The sequence below is a fragment of the Lethenteron reissneri genome, chromosome 20 (genome assembly GCF_015708825.2).
Source record: "Lethenteron reissneri isolate LAM-NWPU_2019-01 chromosome 20, ASM1570882v1, whole genome shotgun sequence".
Lineage (NCBI taxonomy): Eukaryota > Metazoa > Chordata > Hyperoartia > Petromyzontiformes > Petromyzontidae > Lethenteron > Lethenteron reissneri.
This window is the reverse complement of record NC_083798.1, coordinates 1,322,419-1,346,107: the sequence shown is the minus strand read 5'-3', so window position 1 is coordinate 1,346,107 and position 23,689 is coordinate 1,322,419. Positions and strand designations below refer to the sequence as shown.

At 44.6% G+C, this 23,689-nt stretch overlaps 1 protein-coding gene across 2 annotated transcripts; it reads left to right on the top strand.

The window, feature by feature from the left end:
- The first annotated feature begins 152 nt into the window (after nucleotides 1-152).
- On the top strand, nucleotides 153-18,968 carry LOC133344566 (uncharacterized). Of its 2 annotated transcripts, none has more exons than XM_061554560.1 (18): nucleotides 153-230; nucleotides 2,822-2,875; nucleotides 4,309-4,329; nucleotides 8,898-8,967; nucleotides 10,051-10,190; nucleotides 10,692-10,814; nucleotides 11,643-11,724; nucleotides 12,213-12,260; nucleotides 12,761-12,900; nucleotides 14,000-14,122; nucleotides 15,126-15,216; nucleotides 16,124-16,204; nucleotides 16,346-16,451; nucleotides 16,841-16,904; nucleotides 17,036-17,104; nucleotides 17,425-17,532; nucleotides 17,931-17,976; nucleotides 18,131-18,968. In XM_061554560.1, exons 2-18 carry the CDS (start codon nucleotides 2,858-2,860, stop codon nucleotides 18,307-18,309), a joined length of 1,509 nt encoding a protein of 502 aa, XP_061410544.1. In that variant the 5' UTR covers nucleotides 153-230; nucleotides 2,822-2,857; the 3' UTR covers nucleotides 18,310-18,968. The 2 variants fall into 2 exon arrangements, with proteins under 2 accessions (XP_061410544.1, XP_061410543.1); XM_061554559.1 differs by having other exon boundaries at nucleotides 155-230; nucleotides 4,309-4,333; nucleotides 8,899-8,967.
- The last annotated feature ends 4,721 nt before the right edge of the window (nucleotides 18,969-23,689 follow it).

Sequence of the window (23,689 nt, the reverse complement as noted above, 5' to 3'; positions counted from 1 at the left end):
GATGGATATATGTGGGTGGTGGGGGGAGGTGGTGGTGGAGAGGAGGAAGGCGGTGGGGGTGGTGGGGGGGGCGGTGGGGGAGGCGGTGGGGGTGGTGGGGGGAGGAGGTGGTGGGGGGGGCGGTGGGGGGGCACAACCCGGACGTGACGTCCCACGTGACGTCACTTCCCGCTCTGCCACCCTCGGGACGTCGCCATTTCGGAGTGGTGTAGCGAGTGGCGCTGTTCGAGGTGAGGTCGCGGCGCGTCCCCCGCGGGGTTCCTCGCGGGGGGTTCTCGCGTCTCGCCGTCGATTATCTCGCTCTTCACTGGGCACGCGGCGGGTGACGCGCTCGCCACGACGCGGGCGGTGGCCGCTGGCGACGCGCCGCCAGTCCGTGCGGCCTGGCGGCGTGCGCCATGCGGGGAGGGGATGAATGGGGAATGGCGGCGCCTCTGCGCTGCGGCCTCCGCCGCCGCGGTGGCGGAGGCGGTCGCGGCCTCCGGGGCCCCCTTCGTGGCAGGGCGCCGCGTGTGGCCACCTCGCCCCGCCCGGTCGCAGCCGCCCTGGGGCAGCGCCTTGTTAGAGGGCGCCGCAGTGGCCAGGAGATGTTGACTACCTCGCCCGGTGTGCAGGAGGTCCGAGGGCTCCATCCCCGACCCTGACCGCCTCCTCCTCCTGCTGCTGCTGATGTATATTTGGGGTCTCTGTCTCTCTTCTGGTCGCGTGGGTAAATTATCGGGGCTCCGCCGGTTTCCCCCTCCACATGTATAATTAGCATCACGCGTTTACAAGTATTTGGCTGCTCTGACTCTCCGCACGACAAGCCACTTGGTCGAGGTTGTAATTTTTGATAGGCAGGTCGCTTCGGCCGCTTCTGAAGGAGAACCGCGTAGCTCAGTGGGGCCTTAGCTGCTACATGAAACTAAAATAAAACTAAAATAAACGAGAGCCTGCGGGGGTGACACCGCCGCCTCGATCCAGCACAGGAATCGATTCGCTGTCATTGTGCTTAGGGGGGGAGCGAACTAAATACATATCGATTATCTTGTGTTCACAATCATATTATTCATGCTGGAGGACTCCGATGAGCTATAAAGCTTTTATTCTTTGGGTCTTTCGGTAAAGTCACGTAGATAGGTTCAAAGAATCGATCGCTTGTGTTGTGATCGAAACGTAGTTTTGTTATTTTTTTCTTTGAACCTATCTACGTGACTTTAGCGAAAGACCCAGAGAATATGAATTCCTGCAGTCACAAAAGCTTTAAGTGAAGATCTAGAAAGTTATTTTTTCGCAGATGTCCAGTAGGGGCAGGTTATAACGCTACAACAACGACACAAACTACGTCGTTTTGCGTTGGAACTATGAACCCCATGTCCAACCAATCGGGGTATTTATTGCCTATAAACATTTGCCTGTTCAGCGTTTTTTTAGATAAAAAAAACCGCGAACCGGACTGCTGATGATGCTGAACGTTGAAACCGCCGTTCCAGTGTTGAGCCCCAGTGCTGCTGAGATGATGAGCTCTCAGAATACCGTGTGGCTGATGGAATGTGTAAAAACATACATTTGTTTACGTGGAGGGACTGAGATGGGATGGTGGTGCGAAACGTCTGCTGATTGTGGAACTTACAGGATGATACAATTGGGGATAACCCCACTCAAATTAGCAAGACATTTGAGAGAAACGGTTTCAAAGGCTCTGTCCTTCCAATGTCAAGACTGTACCCACGTTACGTGTGTGTGACTTTCTCCCGATACACGCCGCTTGCGGCATACAGTGCTGGAAGTCGCCATTCGTTATCCGTGGGTGTTGTTGGCCTCCTGATGAGCCGTGAGCGTGCTTCCTGCTTTAGTTTGTGCCACCACTGCCGATGAAATCCTCTCGTGTCCAGTTGGCAGCTTCCCAGTTTCTCGGCACGCTGCTGCTGATGGGGTTGGGTTGTTGAATCGCGACCTTTCGTGAGAACCACAACCCGCGTAGAGGCTGTGAGATTTAACATTTGAATGAATGAACGTGGATTTTGAGAGGAGAGCGAGGGTCCCTCCGGTCCAATATGTGACGGACTTCTTTTGACCTTGGCTCGGTAGCCGTTTGCTTTACAAATCACCTTCACTTCCCAGTAGGCCAAGCCATCCTGTCAGCTGTGCCGCATTGCACGGCGAGGAGTGGGCTCCCACGGAACGATGCGCAGACGACTGAGGGATGATGACTAAACGAGGCGTCACTTCTGTAGACTTTGAAAAGCAACTCTTTTGTCGATGGATTCGTCGCCAAGTCGATTTATTAGTGAAAAAGTTTTTTTTATAACACGTTGAAGTTCGTGAACACTAAACTGCGAGTCTTAATTTATTATCAAAGTGAATCGTGGATAAATATGCATTAAGTGTCAACCACAAATATGCTAACGGAGCGAAAACGAAAGTTCTTGGTTAAAGGAACGGCGATGCATAATATGCAAACAAAACAGGCTTATTAGATTTTAAATCGCCATGGAAAGGACGCTATATAGGTCCGGAATAGAATAGAATTACGGCAGGTGGGAAGTCCCCCCAGCAGTCATGAAAGGCCTCACGTTGCCAATGGATTTCTGCGATTTTATTCACCGATGTAGGGTTGGGGCACCCCTCCTATACAAATAACAACTCGACACAATCGTCAATACCAATGGCCCTTCGTCGAGAAAGGATTTTGTGTTATAAGGGCATCTTTATCGGCAGTGTTACTAATGAATTAATATATTGAGTTTTTGTGAATGCATCGTCACAATTTCATTGACCATTTGAGCAGGGAGATGCACTGTCTTGTGTACTTATAAATTCCCCTTTTGTGTGCGTTTAGGTTTGCAGAGTGAGCTCCGGTTAAAAACCCCGCGCAATGGATGCGAACATGAAGGTAAGCCGCTTCACAAGCGGTGACTGTTCAACGAGAACACGAACGCCATCAGATATGCCGTACAAGATTCTCTTGCCTTGTGCCAGCAGTCGCAAGCCTTGAACGAGCCTTGAACACCAGATTCAAATCAATGTTCATTATGAACAATGCTGATTACAATTATAGTTCTGCAGCAATAGCTAGCCCCCCTCATCAGTGCAGTACTATTTCAGATGAAGGTATGATGTTTAAAATAGTTTTAACCTTGACATTGGTCAGGTTCGTAGTCCATACAAGTGGACATGTGTTGACTATATGGAAGAAGCAATGCTGTACAATTAGATTTGTCTGTCAATATGGATCAGTTTAACACGTATGGTCAATATGGATGTTAGTATTTCAAGGTTGCTCTCCCAACATGAGTTTTATAATGAAATGCCTGGTACACACTAGAGCAGATACAATTAGTTTTGTTATTCATTACATGGTTTATTATAACAGCTGTATTCTCTTTTGTAAAATAAGTGAATATGGCTCACCCTTGAATCTATAGAAATTCAGTTGAGCATTTGTTGAACAAGATTTATTTTTATGTCACTCTATGGGAGTCATAGACATGTCATAAGTGTGTTTTCTTTACTTTGGTTGGCTCACTCAAACATTGAATCAGAATTTAATAATAGCTACCTGTGGCCTCAACCATTTGTAATCCCCCTTTGTGGGATCAGGAATGGTGATATATAGCTGTTGATAATACAGTGTAAATTATCTTCTGTGATGACGCAACATTTGCACAAAAACGCTTACTAAGCCTGGTTTAAATAATGAGTTGAATCTTGGCTGTGTTTGTAAATGACCACCAATATTGGTGGTAAACAGGTTTTTCTGTCAGTAAACCATGTTTACTGGCTCCATTTCTCGTAGATGTTGGCCATGAAATAGTCTGTCACCAAATACGGTCTTTGCCGAGAAATAAAGAAATCAAGGCTGCCGTGTCTAGTGTGTACAAGGCAAGAGGCTATGGTTAAAACGTTTCCTCTGAACCACACGGAAACATTTTATTTCCAAGCCAAATTTTTTCTCTCCAAGCCATCGAGCCTTCGTGCGTGCAGCTTTTGGGCATTATTGCCGAATAACGGAATTATCTTCTTGTGAAAGTAGGGACGCAGAGACAATGTGGCATACGCCTGCATTGCACAGCTGGCAGAGGGGTGGAGGAGAGGCGACCTTGTGGAGGAGAGCCCTGGGGGCCACACAGGTGTTGTGTGGCCCCAGGACACGCGAACCGCTCACACTCTCCCTTGTGGGCGGACGCAGTTGGGCTGCGTTGTGTTATAACCCACTTTCCAGTGTTGTATTCCAGCCCAAGCCTAGATATTAATGTTACTAAACTCGCTCCCCTCTGCTTGCTGGTTTTCCGGACAAATTTGATCCATGCTGGTGACGTGCCGAAGGCCGAAGATTTTCAGTCCTCCAACGGTAAGTAAATCAGACAAGCAAACCTATTTTCTCACATACCCATATTTTCTAGGTCCATAAACAAGTGTAATCCAATTGAGTGTCATTGGAGATTGTAAGCAGTCGACTCCAAAAAAAAATCTATTGCCAATAACGGCTGTGAGGTCTCGCCTCCAAATTGCTCAGATTTGGGTGCCTATTTTCCCACCAGCTGTGTCGGCATAGATTTTCACTCGTGAGTAAAGGCTTTAAAAAAAAAAATCTGCACTTATGTTGGAGCCAAAAAAGAGTAAAATTTTCCAGAACTATGGTTTACACGTATTGCCGATTCATGCAGTTGTATTCCGGGGAAATTGAAAAATGTATAGCATTTTAATTTCACCCGAAATACCACGTATATACAGTGTGTGCATAAACATATACTGTACGTATTCGTATGGATACATTTCCAGTCGTGTACACACATAGTTACGTGCTGAGTCTGGAATGCCTTGCAGCAATCCAACTGCTTGCGCTGTTTGACACTCATGTCCTGACACTGTCGGGACTTGGTGCCAAACATTACCAAAGTAACCAAATGCATATTTGGTATTCGAAACATCTTGTTATTTATGCTACTTCAGTGCAGGTATCTACATATAAAAACATTCCCAAATGATTAAGTTTAAATCTCTGTTTATTGTATGACTGCTATTGTAGAAAACTAGGTGTTTAACGATTCATTGCTAAAAGCCCGTTCTTACGCTTGCGTGAGAAAATATTAAAAATATCTGCAAATTACATGGTCGGGTGAATATTGTACAAATGAAATGGTTGATGAGGAACTATCGAATTGATACAAATAGAATTGGTTCTTGAATCAAATCATGGTGCCATATCATGACGATTCATCCAAATTGTAAGGCGGGTGGATCGTTACATGCCTAGTAGGAATCCTGTGCCGCATTAACAGAACGTGTTTAATTTAAATATTTATGTGAAATGTATCTGTCCACAATATCAACAGCATACATAAATGTGCATATACGGACACGTTAGGGATGCGTTGCCGGTTTTCGGAAAACGAAAATCCAGCCGAGCTACAACATTTCGGATGATCTGGAAACCGTTTTGTTTCGGATTGGTCTGAAAGTATAACGTCACATGTCACTTCCGTGCTTTTCCCAGCATAAGTGACAGTCAAGTGTCATCGGATGACATCACTTTTGTGAGCACGAAGACGTGTTAAATAATTATAATTACGTTGTGTGCGTGATCAGAAAATGTGAATCCGAAATTGTCATTTTAAGTCCGAAATGTTTAAATCCGAAATGAATCCCTGATACACGCTTACGCATACATACGGTATAGAATTATATTGAAAACCACACTCTTTGCCCAATTGATGTGATACTTTTTTGGCTCATGGGAGGGTGAAGACATCAGCTGGTTCATCCTCCATCTTTTGTAATAGCTTTGGTTTGGCCAAAAACTGTGCAGCAGTGTTGGGGTATGTGAGAAAAATATAACTTCTTAGCATTTCTGGCTTTAATTAGCCGAACCAATGGAACCTTTGACCAGCATTAAGTTGCTGGTTACTTCCATTAAGTTTTGATTGTGCTTTTTTAAACTTTATCCAATTAGTGACGTTTTAGTTTGTCATAAGTTGATTGAGCTCTTTTATTTTTTTAAAGCATCCCCCATTTTTGTATTGAAAACCTTGCACATTGGGATGGTAACAGTAATGAGCATAATGCAGTCAGTTGGAAGAGCACATGTAACCATGAGTGTCAAATGGCTCTTTGATGTAGCCGGTGGGTTTATTGGATGAGTGGAGCTACTGGAGACAGTTGTGTTTTCAGTTTTATATTTGATTACAGATCTCGGTAACCTCTGTGAATACAAGCCATTCAGCTGTGAACATAATATCTGTATTCTTTGGGTCTTTCGTTAAAGTCATGTAGATAGGTTCAAAGAAAATAACAAAAACTACGACGTTTCGATCACAACACCAGCGATCGTCGTCAGGAGTAGAAAACAGAAAAGCTGCTGAGGCAGACTGTTGTAAAGGTTTAGAATTGTTGTAGCCCAAGGGTCATACACGAAATGGGCGGGGCTCGTGATGTTTATGTGAGAAATTAGCATGTTAATGTTAGATGGGAGAGCTGCCTCCAGGTGTGCGTGGAGGTGGCTATGTTAATGTGAGAGATTGGCATGTTAATGTGAGAGATTAGCATGTTAATGTGAGAGATTAGCATGTTAATGGAAGATCGCAGAGCAGCAACGTCGAGCTCGGCGAGCGAGGTGGCTGAGTTAGCGTGGGAAATGTAACCTGTTAATGTAAAATCAGAGAGCCGAAAATAACAACTAACATCGGAAGGTGGCAGGATGGGAACATCACAGCCAGTTATGACTTCAACTGGTTGATAACCTCCTTCCAATCATTGCTCAGTTTATACCTATCTTCTCAATTGAAGTTGTCTGTCTGTATATGTGGATGGCTTCAGGAACAAATCTTTGTTGATAGCCAGTGGGTTTGCAAAGTACCATCGTCCTAGAGAAATCAATTATATAATATCTGTGTTTCAAGCTGTAGCTGTAATAGATTTGTTTTAGCAATTGTTTAAAATCCTCATTTACAAAAATAGTTTGAGATTAGTGAGTTGTATTAAAAACACATACGCTTGCCTTCCTGGTGTCTACCACGGTGAGATTGGTGTTAGACAAAATTCTACGCTCTGGGGCAAGACGACCATTAACATGCACACAAATTTATTCATTAATTCATGAAAATGTAAACTCTCCATTCTAGTGCGTACATGCATACAGTACAGCTTTCAGGTATAAAGTTAAATACGTATCTGTCGTCTTATCTGTGAACCGTGCATGGCTACGGTTTAGCGGATCTGCAGTGCTTGCCGTGACGTGAATCTCCTACGATTCGCAGAGAAAAAAGTTGAGAGATGGGAGAAGAGTTTGAGTGCCATTGTAAAGTCTTATCTGTGGCTTAATCATGCACTGCACAGTATTATAGTGGTCCACATGAATTACTGTTCGGCTATATTTCCCACTTTGGGGAGAGGTGGGAGCACTTCTTTACTACCTATGACTTAGAATCGTCTGGAAATGCCAAAAACTGCATCAACATTAAGGCATATGCATTTTTTAGAGAGTTATGTGGAAATGACTAGGAATTAAAGGCCGAACTCGGGCAACGTGTGGAATTTCTAGAGTAGTGGGAGAAACGGCATCCGGATCCAAAGTGTGTATTCAATGCACGCCTCTTAAGCATATCCTCAACAATATACATCCTCAAGAATAGACACACAAGCTGTGGTAGATACTAATTACATAGAAGATAGAAATATTATGGATCCACATCTGTTCAGCATCCATTGATTTTAGCATTAGCTGGATCTGCTAAATCCAACTTGCGTGGTGCTTTTATCGATGTTGATGCACAGCATTGCGATAGTTAAACGGCTCTCACTACACATACAAGATGCTCATTTCAACTCCGCTTCCAGCTATAAGTCACTGGCCTCCAAAGGACCAATCTCACCATTTAATGTGTCAATATAACTGAGCTAATGGGGTTCGCATTGTGAATGGAGGCGTGATGATGATGACTGGGTTAACGTTGAGCCTGCACCAACACTTGGTAGCTGTATGGCAGAGTGACTGTGCAAGTAGGTTGGGAGGCTCATAGTCTGGTATCTGATGACCGCTCTGATCCTTCCCCCCTTAACAGTAAACACTTCCATTTGCATGCAAGGCTCTGCCAATCTCCTTGCAGTTGTCCACTTGATGTTATTTTAGGGTGCTATATTTCCAAGTCTAAAAATTGTGTTCATGTGAACTATTTCAATGATTGAACTTGGAAGAGGTGTTGGGCATCTTGTGATACAACATAGGTATATAACTTATACAATAACACCTTAATGAGTGCATCTTTTCTTGAGCAATCCAGGATGTGCTGCTGTGCAAGTAATAGATCATTATCCATGCTAAACTGTTCTCAGTTCTATCTGGCTGATGGGAATTACATGAGTGCATGATCGATTATCAACATTTAAGCCTAATTATACTCTTGCATTGTAATTCAAGATGACCATCACAAAGCTTGTACAATGTGCATTTTGAATGTATTAGAATGTTGTGACTTTTAGCTTCTATTAGATGAGGTCACTTAACATTAGCATCCTTTAATTCTGTGTGCGGAAATGCTTTTACAAGTACCCCATCGTATTTGATATCTTGCATGTGGAGATTCTACCATTCGTTAGAGAACTACGAGATCATTTCATCATCATTTGGATATAGACTTGTGTGCTTTTTTATATTTATAAGATATTCAAATACTTTTATCATAGGCGATGAACTGATCAACAACTGTAGTCCCGTGATGTCTGCTTTTTATGCCCGTTTTTAAAGTCAATTTCACAAATTGAACCATTTTCCCCTGACCGGTATCCACTCTGGTGTTTGCCATCTAATGCCCCCAGTTGCGCTGAAGTGGTGGTAACAATGCATGTTTGTGCGATCTTATCGTTCCTCTCTGTGTTGAGCGTGAGTATTTATGTTTACGCCAACGTGTTTTCGTCCAGATGGATCTGAGTACGGTCCGAGCCTTGCATCGCACCTGCAGAAGCAGCCACCGGACTTCCCAATTGTGGGTACGTTCAAACACATCATGGGGTTCCTCATTTTATATTCCGTAAATGCCAGATATGTTGCATGTTTTCTCTCACAACAGTACATTCAGCTCATATTTGTAAATCTGTCACAAATTAACCTGAATTTATATTTGATATTTCCATTCGTTAGTAATAGCATTATATAATATGCAGCTGATCAATATGATAAACAGCCAACAACCACAATGATACAATGACTGCAATATCAATAGGCCTGCATATATTATAACAATACTGTAAGGCCTCGTTTAACACGGTAGATGCGTTCCTGAAAAGTGTCGCGTTAAGTGAAAAGTGCATTAACGCAGTGATTAAGTTTGGCACGTTACGATGACGGTGCACTCAGTAAGATGGCGGAAGAAATAACTGAGGGTCGCTGCCGCGGATTGTATCACACCGCACGGCCGCACAGGTCGAGAAAATAGTTTGTCGTCTGCCGCTCAGAAACCACGTCATAACGGTGTGTGTTATAATGGTGCATGTTATAACGGCACGTGTTATAATGGTGCATGTTATAACGGCACGTGTTATAATGGTGCATGTTATAACGGGCATGTTACGTGTTATAACGGCACATGTTATAACGGGCATGTTACGTGTCATCATGGTACATGTTATAACGGTGCACGTTCCACGTCCTAAAAGTATTCCCAAATGGATGAACCACGTTATTGTGAAAACGTGTTGTGTGAACACTACGCGTTAAGCGAGGACTTGGCGTACTCGCACGCTTTCAAATATTTGGTGTCTGCTGTAGCTGGTGTGAATTGATGTAAGATTGTTGATAAAAATTCATTCAAACTATTGCTGTACATTATGCAATATAATGCAATATAATGTACAAGGAAATGTTGCGCAACTGTCTTTACGTTGACTGTGTGGCACTGTCTGATGTAACACGCTTCGGTTTGCTTTCACGTAAAACCTGCTTGCTTCGTGACATAAAAAATAAACACTGTACGTATCATTATCATTCTACACGTGTTAAAAACAGGATTTGTAAGATGGTAGCAATTAACGGAAGCGTGATCAAATGTTTGTTTTGCCTTGTGTCGTTTGTAGGGTTGAAGTGTATTATGGAGCACCAAAATGAAGGAATGGCACTCACGTATTCGTGCAGTCAGTGCAACGTGGAGGGCACCATGCACCTGGCCGCAGCTTTGGCCCACATCCGCGGCTATAAGCACATCCACAAGTATCTGGTTCGTACAGATATTGTCTTACAATACCATTTATTTAGTGTCCAAACACAACCGCATCTCCGGATGATTCACACGGGGAACAACATAAAATGTTTATCTATACGCACATGAGCACAAATGGATCGTGCAGTACTTTATAACGTGAGCTCTGCAATGTTGATGTCGCTCAATAACGATTTGTATTGCATTAAATGGGGGGAAATTCAATAAAAAATTTATTGGTTTTAATTGCACCTTTTTGGGGGAAATTGCCAGTACACCACACGCAGAAGAGCATGCTTTAATGGTGAGGTAGTCATGTGGAAAACCTACATGTTGCCTTGCAATATTGGGGAAGGCACTCATCCATAGCAAAATGTTTCTGGTAAATGGGAAAAATTAAGGCACCCCATAACTTTTAACAATGGTGCTGGTTACAATTACAATTGTAAGAAGTTGTGCTTTAATTTTACATTTAGTAGTTTTTTTAATCAACATATCTTCTGTTCCCTGGAAATACAGCAATCGTTTTACCCTGAGAAGTTAAGCGCGATTGGGCCAGAATGTTCAAAGTCTGAGCAGCTGCAGCAGCTTATACCAATGGCTTTGGAAGTAATGCAGTTGGAAGGCTGGACTGCTGACCAGGTATGCGCGCGTGCACACTAAACACGAATTTACCATGAGAGGTTTTAATAATTCTATCTGGACACTTTTAGTTGAGCTCTGTTTATACATAGGCACCTCTACGTGAAATTGTCCATCAATGTTGTAGAGTTAGTTTAACACGTAGTAGTCTTTCGCGACCATTGTTATTCATAATAAAAGTTTTTGGGTTAGATCGCGGAATTAGAAATGTGTTGCAACCCTCCACCATCTGACACAGCCAGTAAGGTTTGTCACGTTAACAATACGTGCCAATTAGTTACTACTTCAGCCCAGCAGTGTGTCGGAGAATAAATCCACAATTTACAATTTGAGTACCACGTTTCGCTGGTAATTACATCCACCACCAGCACCACCACCACCAGCATATTTGCCTGAATTGTGCCGCAATCCACCTGTTTTCGGTCTTAAATAGAGCAAGATGACGTCATCCCTCTAAGCCAATCATGTGCAGAGGGGGAGGGTTATTGTAATTCTATAACAATAGATTGTTAATTGCAATTGATTTGCATGCGTTGCCTTTCCTTGTAAAGGCAACACATGCTAATCAACGGTGAATAATTTTTTTTAAAATTAATAATCTTTTGTTAATCGCTGGTGGTGGATTGCAGGTGTATTGTGTCACTATTGGCTCACAGTAATTTTATATAGCGTCATTCATGCAAAATTATATACGCTGAAATAAAATATATTTATTTTTAATTATTTGCCATATTGGTTTTCATCTAAGCAGGTAATGTCTTCTGTGCATGCATTTTGTAAAGTATAAATATGTTAATCTGGTGTGTGCAATTTTTTTTATTGTTGTAGATAAGCAAAACCAAAATGTATGTTAAAAAACCTACTTATGAAGATCATATTGAGAAAAAAATTGTGCGTATCGAAGGGAAAGGTAAGGAGTGATTTTTGTGTGCTTTTGTGATGTATCGCGTAATATGATGATGTCACGTAGCTGGCTTGCCGGGTATTTGAGGTAGAACCAAATTTAGAAAAAGGTCAGATACATGACAAGATGAACAGCGCACGAATAGACTACTGCATAAAAGTAACGCACAGACACCGCTTTAATAATGGGGAAACTGCTTTACGGTGCTTTTTAAAGGAAGCGAATGTACTCGAGAGTAAGGATGCGTTGTGCTGTATGTGAAAAGGTTAGATTATGTGAATATCCATAGAAAACGACTTGACGCCATGGACCATTACCGACCGGGGTGTACATCACAACATATGCAGCGGGCTGCCCCTTTATTATTGGACATTACTACTGTGGTTGTTTTGTACTTGCACATTGCTGCCTCTACAGTATATCTTGGAATGTTTAATTTGGAGTCGGCTTTGTTGCTTGTTTCGAATTTGAATGTTTTTATTTCTCTGCGTTAGGTCTGAAGGAGCACATTAATGCTTGGTCCAAGAGTGAGCCCCTGCTTGGTGAGTCTACTGGACATGTGTGAAAACGAGCTTCATAGCTCACCTGATTCCTCCAGTATATATAAATATTCTGACTCTTGAGTCAGCATTACATGGCAACACGGTAGCGCACCTCAGACATGATCTCCCTCATTAGGTTTTTTTGCAGGGCGATTGCCATGTTTGTCCACGTGTAGGTTTGTACCTACGTGTTAATGCATGTAATTTTAATTCACATGCTAATGATTACACTAATATAATTATAATTTACAGTTTGTCAATCCACTATCGGATTGAATCCGTCACTGTTCGGGGTTGTTTGACAACGCTTCACCACGCTGGTAGTCAGTGCTGACTTGTGAAGTCAGGGGGGACAGGACCAGCTCAGATCTCGTTTTCCATCGGTGTTCACCGTGGCCAGGAATCAAAACTCTGTTTGCCAGCTACACTAACGACTGGCCCCACAATTCCTCCAACGATTGTGTGTGTGTCGTATTTATGTTGTATGTCTGTATTTGCAGGTGTGGAACACATTATCGAGAATCGACATGTAGGGAGGCCTTCCGAACTCTACTACACATGTGACCTGTGCTCAGTCTCTTCCACGATGATCAGCATCCTCAGCCATCTGGCCAGTGGAAAACACCGCACCAAGTACCTGGTGAGCGTGCATTCACGTCGCATTGTCCCTCATCCTCCTCATTGGCCACTCTTTTGGAGGACTGACTTGCATGTGGATAGATTTGCTGAAGTTTCATTGTTTGTGACGGTAAAGCCACGTAGATAGAAAAATAATAAAAAAATATCACGACGTTTCGATCGCAACATCTTGCATGTTTGAGATTCTGCTTGGCCTTGATAGGCCTCATTGTATAAGGGGTCACTATTCGAACCCCCATTTTATTCATAATGTCCACCATTCACGTTGACAGTGTTTGTGTACCATATTGTGTGATTATAGCCACATAAAGCAACATCAAAATATGCACCCCAAATAATGGCCGTGTCTAGACCCTCTGCTGAAACATTACCATAACCTGCAAGTGCGTTCTTGCCAGCCTTGGTACCAATAATCAGGAGCCTGAAATGTGCCCTGATTGTGTTCTATACACCCAGTGACCAAGTTAAAAAATGGTTATGGGCTGCTTGCCCCCCCCCCCATGGACATGCAGGTGGTTACTGCAAAAATAACCCTCCAGCCTAAGCAGCTGGAGTATTTAGCTGCCTTAAATTTCTGCACGATAAGCCACTTCATTTGGCTGCCATTTGTGACCAGGTCGTTTCTGAAACAGCTGTATAGCTCAGTGGGCCTTGCCTTGTAAAATAAATAAAATAGTTGAGGTTTATTGGTGCCAACTCCAGGCTCTCTCTTTGGATTACGTCGACTGTGGTTCTGTGGCACCAACCGCTCTGAGCCCAGCAAAGAACGTTTCTACCACTTTCAATTAACTCACTTGATTTTATTCGAATGTCCAGCACTCTTAACAGCACATTAGCCCACACAAGTACAGCCTGGCTGGGAGTACAACTTCAAATACAAGGCAAATACATGTATTTAATCTAAACTAGTGAAACCAAACCCATCTTGATGGTATAGTGCAAGAATTTGCAGGGTTAACCAAGCACAAGTGACAGCATACCAAAATTGAGGTTATATCTGAGTGTAGAAAACCTAACTGGAAATATACTGCAACAGTGGCTGTTATACTTTATTTATTAAGTAGAGTTACCAATGTGCTCTTTGCATTTTACGTTCACAGCAAACGTATCAGCCGCTGGAGGAGGCTACAATTCCCAAGGAGCTGAAGGGGTCTGAGCGCATGATGCGTATACGTGATATTGCTAAAGAGATCGTCAAGAAGGAGGGAGTGAAAAACTTCAAGGTAAGCGTGTGACCCAGCCCTGCTTCATCCTCCAGCCACTTACATCGAGACATGAGCAGGGGTTTGACAACCTGCGGCTCCGGAGACGCTTGTGGCTCTTTAAGGACTGCTGCTGCTTCATGACGATATTTATTAAGGACCACCGTGTCTCGTATTCACATTGCATTGCGGCACTTAAAATATAGTTTTTTACTGAATTTGAAAAAAAATGACTCGTTATTTTGGTTGCTGACCCCCTCCCCCCCCTGGGCATGAGCAACAAGTGAATGTGCAATGCGACTACTACCTTGTAAGCTCATAAATCGTGAAGATTGTTGCACATTTGAAAAATCGCACATGTTAATTGCTGTACAAACAGTGGTCTTGTTTGCAGTGATTATATTCACATTTTATAAAACAAGGTGAAGTGTAGTCTATTGTATGTGGCAATATGTTCAAGAGCTGAATGCCATTGGGGGAGACCGGTGTCTTTCTCGCCATCCACCTGTGGCTTGTTTTCGTGGAACTTTGAACACAACTAATACTCTTCTTTGGGTCTTTCGGTCAAGTCACTTGGGTTTCTTTGAACCTATCTACGTGACTTTACCGAAAGACCCAAATAATAGGAATTCCTGCAGTCACGAAAGCTTTAAGTCAAGATACAACTATTACTGTCATCTCGGCAACGTGGTTGTCATTCATTTCCATCCAGATATAATCGGTAGAGCTAAATAAAGTGTATTAAACAAGATATCAACACGGAATTATCTTAGGAGCACAGTTAAAACGCTAGACCGAGGCCCGGCCCTCACCTGTTGGAAAGCCACGCTGTGCGTGAACAGTTAGATGAGGTTATACACACCTTGACGAAGATGTAGGGGTCGTAGGTCATGCTGCCCTCTGAGGTCCAGGGAGGCCTGCACGGTACGTAGCCAGCCGTGCTAATGGGAGGAGCGGGGCGAGCAACTCCACGGCACTCCTCGTTAACTAACACACGTGTGTTGTGCTGCATTGTTATGTTCAGGTGAAGATGTTGAAAACCGATGAGTTCAAGCCCCCTGTGCCTATAGCACGCCAGACTGACAAGAAGGTTATTAAACGACCGTATGTAGACGGTAAGGTCTTGTTACTTGTAACACCTGACTTCACCGATTGTGTTTCATGTCTTTGCTTGTGGCTTATTGACAGTAACATATCAAACGCTTACATTTATTTTAATTGTGAATCCTTTAAAGCGCCTTATGGTTTTTATTTAGAACATGGTAAAATATGTAACTGCACAAGGTTCGAGCAATAGACCCCAGTAGCGAGAAACTGCAGTTCCATAACTAAACGAAATGTGGCAATAGCGTGGCACAGTCTGCTGCACCTGGAGATGAGCGCTTCTAGTCGCATTGCTTGTTATGTTGTTGGAAATGTCAGCAATCTCAGCTGCATAGTTTGTTTAGGAAAGGGAGATTGTTGTCCTTCCCCCTCACCTCCGATGAGCACGATTGGCTACGTACGGCACGAAAGAAGTGCAACATAGATTACTATACAGACACAGATTGCAAGTCGTCATTGCTTTGCATGCAGTTTAATTTCTAAGCTTTGGGAGTGCAATTTAATCCCTCTGCTAGCACCACTGTTCTCCTTGGACTCTGTGCTTTCTGTTGTGTGGGAAGGGGCCAAGGCACACGCCACTGTCTGCCTCTTAGTATCTGTTTGCTTGCAGAGCAGTAAAGTATTATGGGTAAATTGATTTTCTGCAAAAAAGGGCACAGACTTTTTTAAAGTCAACTACTTAATACCTTTCTAAACCTTGTAACAGTCTTGATATCAAATGCCATGATTACACAGCAGGCAGTTTTAACAAGATTTACAACAGTATATTAAAGTGTTATGTTTCCATGCATTTAAAGGATTAAATAGGTATTTTAGTTTTCAGTTAATTGACGAATGTGATTGAGGTGGATGTGTTTCTGCAGGGGGTGTGAGCTGGGTGTGCCCGTCTGTGTGTGTACTGCTCGACTCCGTCCACAGCTCCAGACGGGAAGTTCATGGCAAACAAGATGCCTCGCTTTGGCATGGGACCCCCTCCACCTCCACCATTCGGAAGAGCAAGTAAGCCACCTTTGGAGTTGCTATTTAAAAAATGAAGCTACTATTTCATGCAATGTAGTTATTTTTTTTCAATCAACGTCGTTGGGAATCGTGAGTGAGCTAATTTGTCGCGATTGTGTAATTGTTATCGGTAATGTTTAGACTTCTTACATCGTGGGGGGCCCTACGGCATGGATCGCAATCCCATGTTTGGACGGGGGGCACCCAGACCGATGGGGCCACCTTTACCACCCCCCCTGGTTCCCAGGTACCACGTGGCACACACACAAGCGCAGTAAACATACATAACCAAGTCTCAATTGTTGAGTGATGGCGACAGACGTGGAGAATAGGTTTATCGAATTGAAACATCCATCAGGAGTTTCTCGCCATCATTGCTAAATGTTTTAAGCTAATATGCACTGTTAATTGCTTTAGTTTTTTTACTGACTTTGCTTTTGTGCAAGCGCTGAAGTTACAGTACATGTAATAGACCATAATAAAAATGACACATTAAACATTGCACAGAATTTATCAGACACTCGACAATATATGTGGGAAGTAGTCTGAATTAAATTTTCCCCTCAATGTTGGCGTATAAACGCGCTGTTCTCCAAAGACACGTCTGACTGTATCGCCGCCGCCCCTCTGTCTCAGAGATCCATACGGATATGAACAAAGGCAACGTTACCAACCTCCGCAAGCAAACTTTTACGAAGAGGTGTGTAATGATGTTTGCTATTATGTCTGTAGTGCTCGAGTAAGAATACTTAATGCCTTTTTCTGCTTGTACGTTTTTGATCCACTCAATGGTTGGACTAAGAAGTGCCAATTATTTGTGATTATTTACAGGAAGATGATTATCTACCACCACCACTGCCACAGGGGAGACTGACAAATGATCAAATTCTTGACAGCCTGGTAAGGAGAGCAAGCACTGCACGTGCTTATATGTATTTAATTATCTCAGGTGTTCACATTGTGCTTTTTTATACAACCCTTGAGTAAATACAGCAGCTTTAAAGGCCCAAATAATATTTTCCTGGAGGTAACATATTTCACTCTTGGAGGCTGTGGTTGACATGTTTGAATTTTGCCTTTCAATACCCAGTCTTAGGTCATCGGCATAATCAGCGATGGTCTATTCACTGCTAGATGAATTCCGAGCCATCGCCATCCCTCGTGGCTCGCGTAGTCCACTGTTGCCAATGAACGTTTCACCTTTGTTTGCGTATGTGTAGGTCAACTTTAAAATAGCAGGAGAGGAGGAGGCGTCTGCAGCCCTCAAGGCATCCAACATTCTGACCCAGGCCCTGCTGCAGTACCGTCTGAGAGACATTGGCCGTCCGGTAATGTGCTCATGTTTATTTGTCCACAAGAGCTTTTTAATGTTATACAATGGTAGTTAAATAAGCTTTATAGTTTGACATTTATATTTTGAGGCATCACCAGAGTCGTGCTTTCCCATGGACTGTTGGGTAGCGAGAATTTGCTGCTTTCTCCCTGCAAGTTCTGAATTCACCGGTCTATGCAGAGACATTAACAAAACTTTTCTTAGACCGTTTAAGGGATGAATGCCAAGTCGTAACAGACAAGTTTTGAATTGTACTATATTAATTCAAACCATGTTGGATATGAAAAATACACAGCCACCAAGAAGGGAGTGCTGAGTTTTAAAAATGACAATCGTATTTTTGTGTAATTGATAATAAAATTGTAACATTTTTCAAATTAAACTTCTTAACAGGAACCAAGGGAAGCACAAATGGGCTTCAATCGCACCCGGAGTTACGGTATTGGATTTGCATCTCACGTAGTGCACATTTTTCTTGCATCTTCGAACAATTCTAAATGTTTACCAATGTACAAAACTTAATGAGTAACGGTTAAATGTAATATCTATGTACAATCAGTGAGTGGTGTATTTGCTTGTGTGTGTGTGTTCAGACGACGGCTACGCCTCTGATCTGCCTCCCATGAGGAACTCGGGGATGTCTCCGCTCCGCATGCCCCGTCCCCCTGGGCCCCCGCGGCCCAGTGCCATGCCCATGAGAGCCATGGCCTCCGCTGGGACTGCATCCAGAATGAATGACTACTCCTACTCGCAGTATGACTCTTACATGTGAACCGCTAGTCCATTCTCCTTGTAACGCTACACCAGTTATTGCAAGTTACTGGGGGGGGGTCGGTCTTTAAAAACGAGACCACCCCGTTCTCTTGAGTTCTCACCTGGTTCAACCCTAAATAGGTCTTCAGAATAATTTTTTTTTTATCAATTCCGTATTTTCATCCAAATGTCATTCTACCAAGTATCCATAATCTTTATTGATGTACTAATGCTTAACAAATACATTGTAGATTGTTTCAAAGCAATGTGTGTTAATTTTGCTCGAGAAATGTGACAATTGAATAAGATTGTACACGCAGGATTTAACAATTTTCAAAAAGTTTTGGACTGGAGCTGCTTGTGAAAAATAATGCAACTCTTCCAAAAACTGTGCTTACTCAACATAGGTAAAACATGTTTCGGCACTTAAAGACATGTAGTTAATTTTGTGGATCTGAAAATATTGATCAAGAACACACAGTTTCAGCGTTAGCCTTGAGCGTCCACAAGCAGAGAACATCTACGGCTCATCCAACAGCAGCAACGGGCTGCTTGAGTTCAAATGTCGTGCCCCAAGATTGTTTTGTAATTCTTCACTGTTACACTTTCTAGTAAACACACATGTTGTACCACATTTGTTGCATTGAGTAAAGGTGTGGAAATAATAAAGTTTTTTTTTACACATAAAAGCATATTGTTTAATTGGTTTTCACCTGTTGTAAAGATGGTCCTTAAGTATATCTAGGATAACCTTTTGTATCTAACATTTTCCCGTGAGTGTAATCTGTTTTTAAGACGTCAATAAAGTGGTTGCTTTTCAGTAAAATACGTGTAGTTGTGTGGGCATCAGAGCAACCAACTGGTAGTGTTATGAATATTTAAATGAAGATAGACATCAATAGATGGCTTTGGCAGTGCTGAGCAAGCACACTTCCAAAGCATCGTTAATAAGTAATTTTGCTTTGTATAAAAATGATTGCGTATAGTTTTTTACCCCTCTGTCAAACCAGGGTATGATACATCAATGCCTCCGGGAAGGGCGTGTCACGATGTTTGTGCGACCCACCAACCCCCCTCAACACTGCCGTATTGCAGGCGTGAGCCACCACCACCACCCGGCTAGAGGAATGTCTTCCTATTGATGACTAAACCTCGGCTTTACTATTCAGCACAATTTAGCACAACGAAGGGTAAAAAAACGGGTACATTTGCCAAGAGGTCGTGTGATTTGTGGCGTATGATGGCTGATCACCGTGTTAATTATTTGCACAATGATAGAGCAGATTAAAACATTACCATCAATTTAAAAGCTACTACTTTTTGACGTTGGTCAGTTTTTCATTCTTGTCCAGAGCCTCTCTACTTTGTACCGCACGGGGAAAGAAACGTAATGTTGATTAAGTACAGTGGATAATGGGATCATGGACATTGTCGTCCGATCTCGTGATTATGTTTACGCAATAAGTCCAGGTTGTAACATGATGTGTGTATTAAACACGTGGATTCATCACTGCGACTCGCCCGCCCACTGGTCAGGCGTCTGAACACGAGGCACTTCTACTGGGCCAGCGGTGAGCAAGGAGCGCGTCTGTCTTTGTATTAAAAGAAACATTCTGAAAGGAAATGTATTTGCTGTGGGGTGTTTGCGGTTTTTGTCTCGTCATGTGTAACTGCCCGTCGGTTTGTTGTGGAAACAATTTAGTGGTGACCTCAAGTATTGTGTTGCGTGGTGAGCATTTCTCCGACAGCAGACTGCCAACTATCTCTAGATTTAGCAAAGCATGTTTTCAAACATCAACTGTAATATAAAAAGCTTAATTATACAAACTAAAGGTAGACAATAACACCCCAACCCCCTACCAAATTACTCGATGCAAGATTTACTTCCATCTGTCAAACTGAAAGAGCCAACATTAAAGTTCTCTTAGTTTCAGTGTGTTTAAGTTCCTTGTGCTAGAGGATAACATGTTGATCCATGTGTAAACCCAAAACGATATAAAATGCCTTTCTCAACTCATTGATCGTAAACAACGCGGTGCCCAAGCGCAAACAAATCGCCTTGCGCGTGCAGAGCGCCCGCTGGATGTATTCGTATTCGCTCTGCAAGTTACTCGCTGGTTAGGGATACTTCACAAAGTATACACTTGGTTAAGCTATTGATGTTCATTATTCTTACATTTAGTTCTCAGAACCCGTGCTGGGTCAGGCAAAGAGGGGGGGGCGGTCCTCGGTTTGAAACTAAAAATGTCCAACAAGGGCGGTAGCAGCATCAGACAAAGGCTGAGAGAACAACCTCCTGGCTGCCGCAGTGCTGCACCATCGCCATCATTCAACCCACTTTGTTTGGCCGTGGGAGCCGCTGCTGGTTGCCAGGGCGCCCTCGGCTCGGCACTCCAAGGGGCAGGGGGCGCATTCAACCGCGAAGGGCAGCGACGTGGCTCCCCACCCCCCTACCCACCCAGCCTCCAGGCAGTGTCGAGTCGCCGTCGACCTGCCGCAGAAGACGCATCTCGCTTCTCCCACCACCACCAGCTGGGCTCGTGCCGTCACGTCCCTCCACGTCGTCCCGGGCTGGAGGCGAGTCGCCCTCTGCTTCCCCGCAATGCCCGTCGCGTGTGCTCCACGACCACTCGGCATTCCAGTGGCTCGTGCGGCTGTGTGCTGCTTGAGTAAATGTGTGTGTTGAACTTCATACTCTTGAGTCTTTTCGGTAAAGTCACGTAGGTAAGAATAAAAATAAATAATAAAAAATATAATATTAATATTTGTAGTCTTACCTACGTGACTTTACCGAAAAAAATCTAAGAGTATGAATCCTTGCAGTCACGAAAACTTTAAAATCTATGTTGAACTTCTTTCGCACCGTACGTAGCCAACCGTGCTCGTCGGAGGTGCGGGGCGACGTCGCGTGCGCCGTAAAGGCTCGCGAACGCTCGCGTGGCCTGTGCTGCTGTCGGGGCGATTCGGTGTGCGCACAAATCACTGCGGTCTCTTTGATCGCGTGCGCATTGTGAATGCCATCGCGAAATGAGAACGTTGCACTTGCCTTGGTATTCGCGATAATGCTGCCAGAGGTTTCCCTTCTGACCCGTGACAATGCGGCGTGATTACAGGAGACCCGTGCTCGCGTCGTCCAGCACTACAGACGCTGCCCTTCGGGCTTTCGACCCAACTTTATTTGTAACAAATACGAATGCGGCCGAGAGCAAATTAGTCGGTGGCGGCAAGAGAGCAATTCGTCCCGAGCGCTTCCGTTGCTTGTCTCAGAGCGTTGCGGTTCGAATCCGTCAGTCCGCCCTGGTTATTACCTGTCGAGTGTATGAACCGTAAATAGACTGCGCTGTGTGGCCTTTACAGTGGACTTTAAAGATCCCGTGCCGCCATCGTTCAAAAAGAGTGGTTCAGGCCACAGCGTCTCTTGCTCAGAGCTGCTGGACATTCCACATTCCCGTGGCGGAGGCCCGGCGCTTCACCGGCCGGCAGGCACAAGCGGAACTGCCGCCGCGTTGGCTCCATTCACGGGGAAGTGCCCCCCCCCCCCCTCCACGGAGGGAAGCTGTGCAGCGGTATCCCCGTGGCAACACGACACACTCACGGCTCGCACGTGTTCGTTTAGAGAAAACCCACAGGGCGATGAGTTACTCACCTCGCTGCCCAAAGACGGTACAGTACCTTGTTTCTAAGTTGGTATGGTTTATAATGTGCTACGATGGACACACATTGGCAGTGAACTGTGTTCATGAGTGGCGCTTTAACCCCCTTCACACCCCGGCGCTGTTGTGTGCGGTGCGCAGCAGCGCTCTCGAGAGGGAATCGCGTTCATGGAGCAGCAGCAGCAGCAGCAGCCGCCGCCGCAATCACAGTAAGATTCACTTTGATCCTCACAGGCACTGCGGCTAATCGCGTAACTGACACTGCTCGTGATGCACAGTCGTTGTGACCGGCACGCACGTGGTGCCGCTTGACCTGGAGTGCCCTCCCACGTGGCAGGGAGCCGAGGGGTGGCGGCCCCGCGCAGCGCCACGCACACCCCACGGCGCGCACCCTGCAGCTCGCTCAGCCTCGCAGGGCGAGCGGCAGGTGAGGAGCGCTGGGCACGTGGGGCTCGCCACAGACACTTGCCCGCTCACTGCTTCACAGTCCACGTTCACGTGGCTGTGGGCAAGTCGTCCACAGCACAGCCACGTGGTGTTCCCACGCGATCAGAATCATCATCACCATCAACTTTGCTCTATCCTCTGCTGGATGATGAAGCCCCCCCATCCCCACTATGTCGTCCCCATCCACCATCCACCATGCTTCTGCGACAACACAATCCATTACATTCGAGCGCATCAGCTCAGCTCACCTCTGCCTCTCTGCGGTGGTCACCCTCTTGGTGTTGTGTCGTCTCCTCCGGCTTCCCGCGTGTCCTCCCGGCTCATGCAGCTGCTCTAGTCCCCCTCCAGCGATGCGCCCTCATGCAAGCACTTTCAATTGCCACCATGTCATCGTTACTAACGCCTTTTTATATATACACATCGTATTTCATGTTCTATGTTACGTGCATGCTTTGTGCTCTGTGTATGAATGATTCGCTTTGTTTGCTGGGGAACTCTTGCAACTGCTGTCAACTGGCACAAGACCCCCTTGGGAATGAGACGTGAACCTCAAGAGTGTTATACCGGTTAAATAAAGACTGCTATTCATAATACTGTAATAGTCATTGAGTCATAAACGAGTAAAATACAATTGTTTTGTCCCTTTTGGCCTGTGCTCCGAAATGGAGATTTTAAATTAAAGTGGCCGAACACTCGCGCGTATCACGTGCCTGGGCCACTGACAATGCCGGATCCCTCGTCTGTGTGCACAGCTGCCCGGCCTCCACAAGCAACGACAAGTCCGAGTCACCACGGCGGCGTCCTCCTGTCTGGCATTGAGGATGGCATCCACGAATTGCGCTCGCGCAGTGCTCGTGATGATACACTCACCGGGTTCAACATTTCATGCAGTAACCTAACCTACATTTAATACATATTTTCACGTGAATAACACATCTCGTTTTTTGCACTAGAAATAATAAGGCACTCGTAATATGAATTGTAACGTATGGAAACGTGTGTGTATCGGGAGTGGGTAGGGTGATCGTCTACCCCAGCGCTCTTCATGGCAAGCCCCGCGGGCTACTGACGGCCCCGGGGGCCTTTAGTGCGGCCCCTGACAATACGTCCGTCCTGTGTGGGGTATTTAACATTCTGATTGACCCACACTAGTGGTGGATGGTGCCTCCAGTTAGAGGCAGCATCACTGGCAGCGTAACCAGAATGAGAACGCAACCAATGTACAGGGTGCTTCAAAACAATGTGAACCCTTGCGAGAATTTGCAACGATGCCACGAGAAGTGCTGCCTCCTCCGAGCT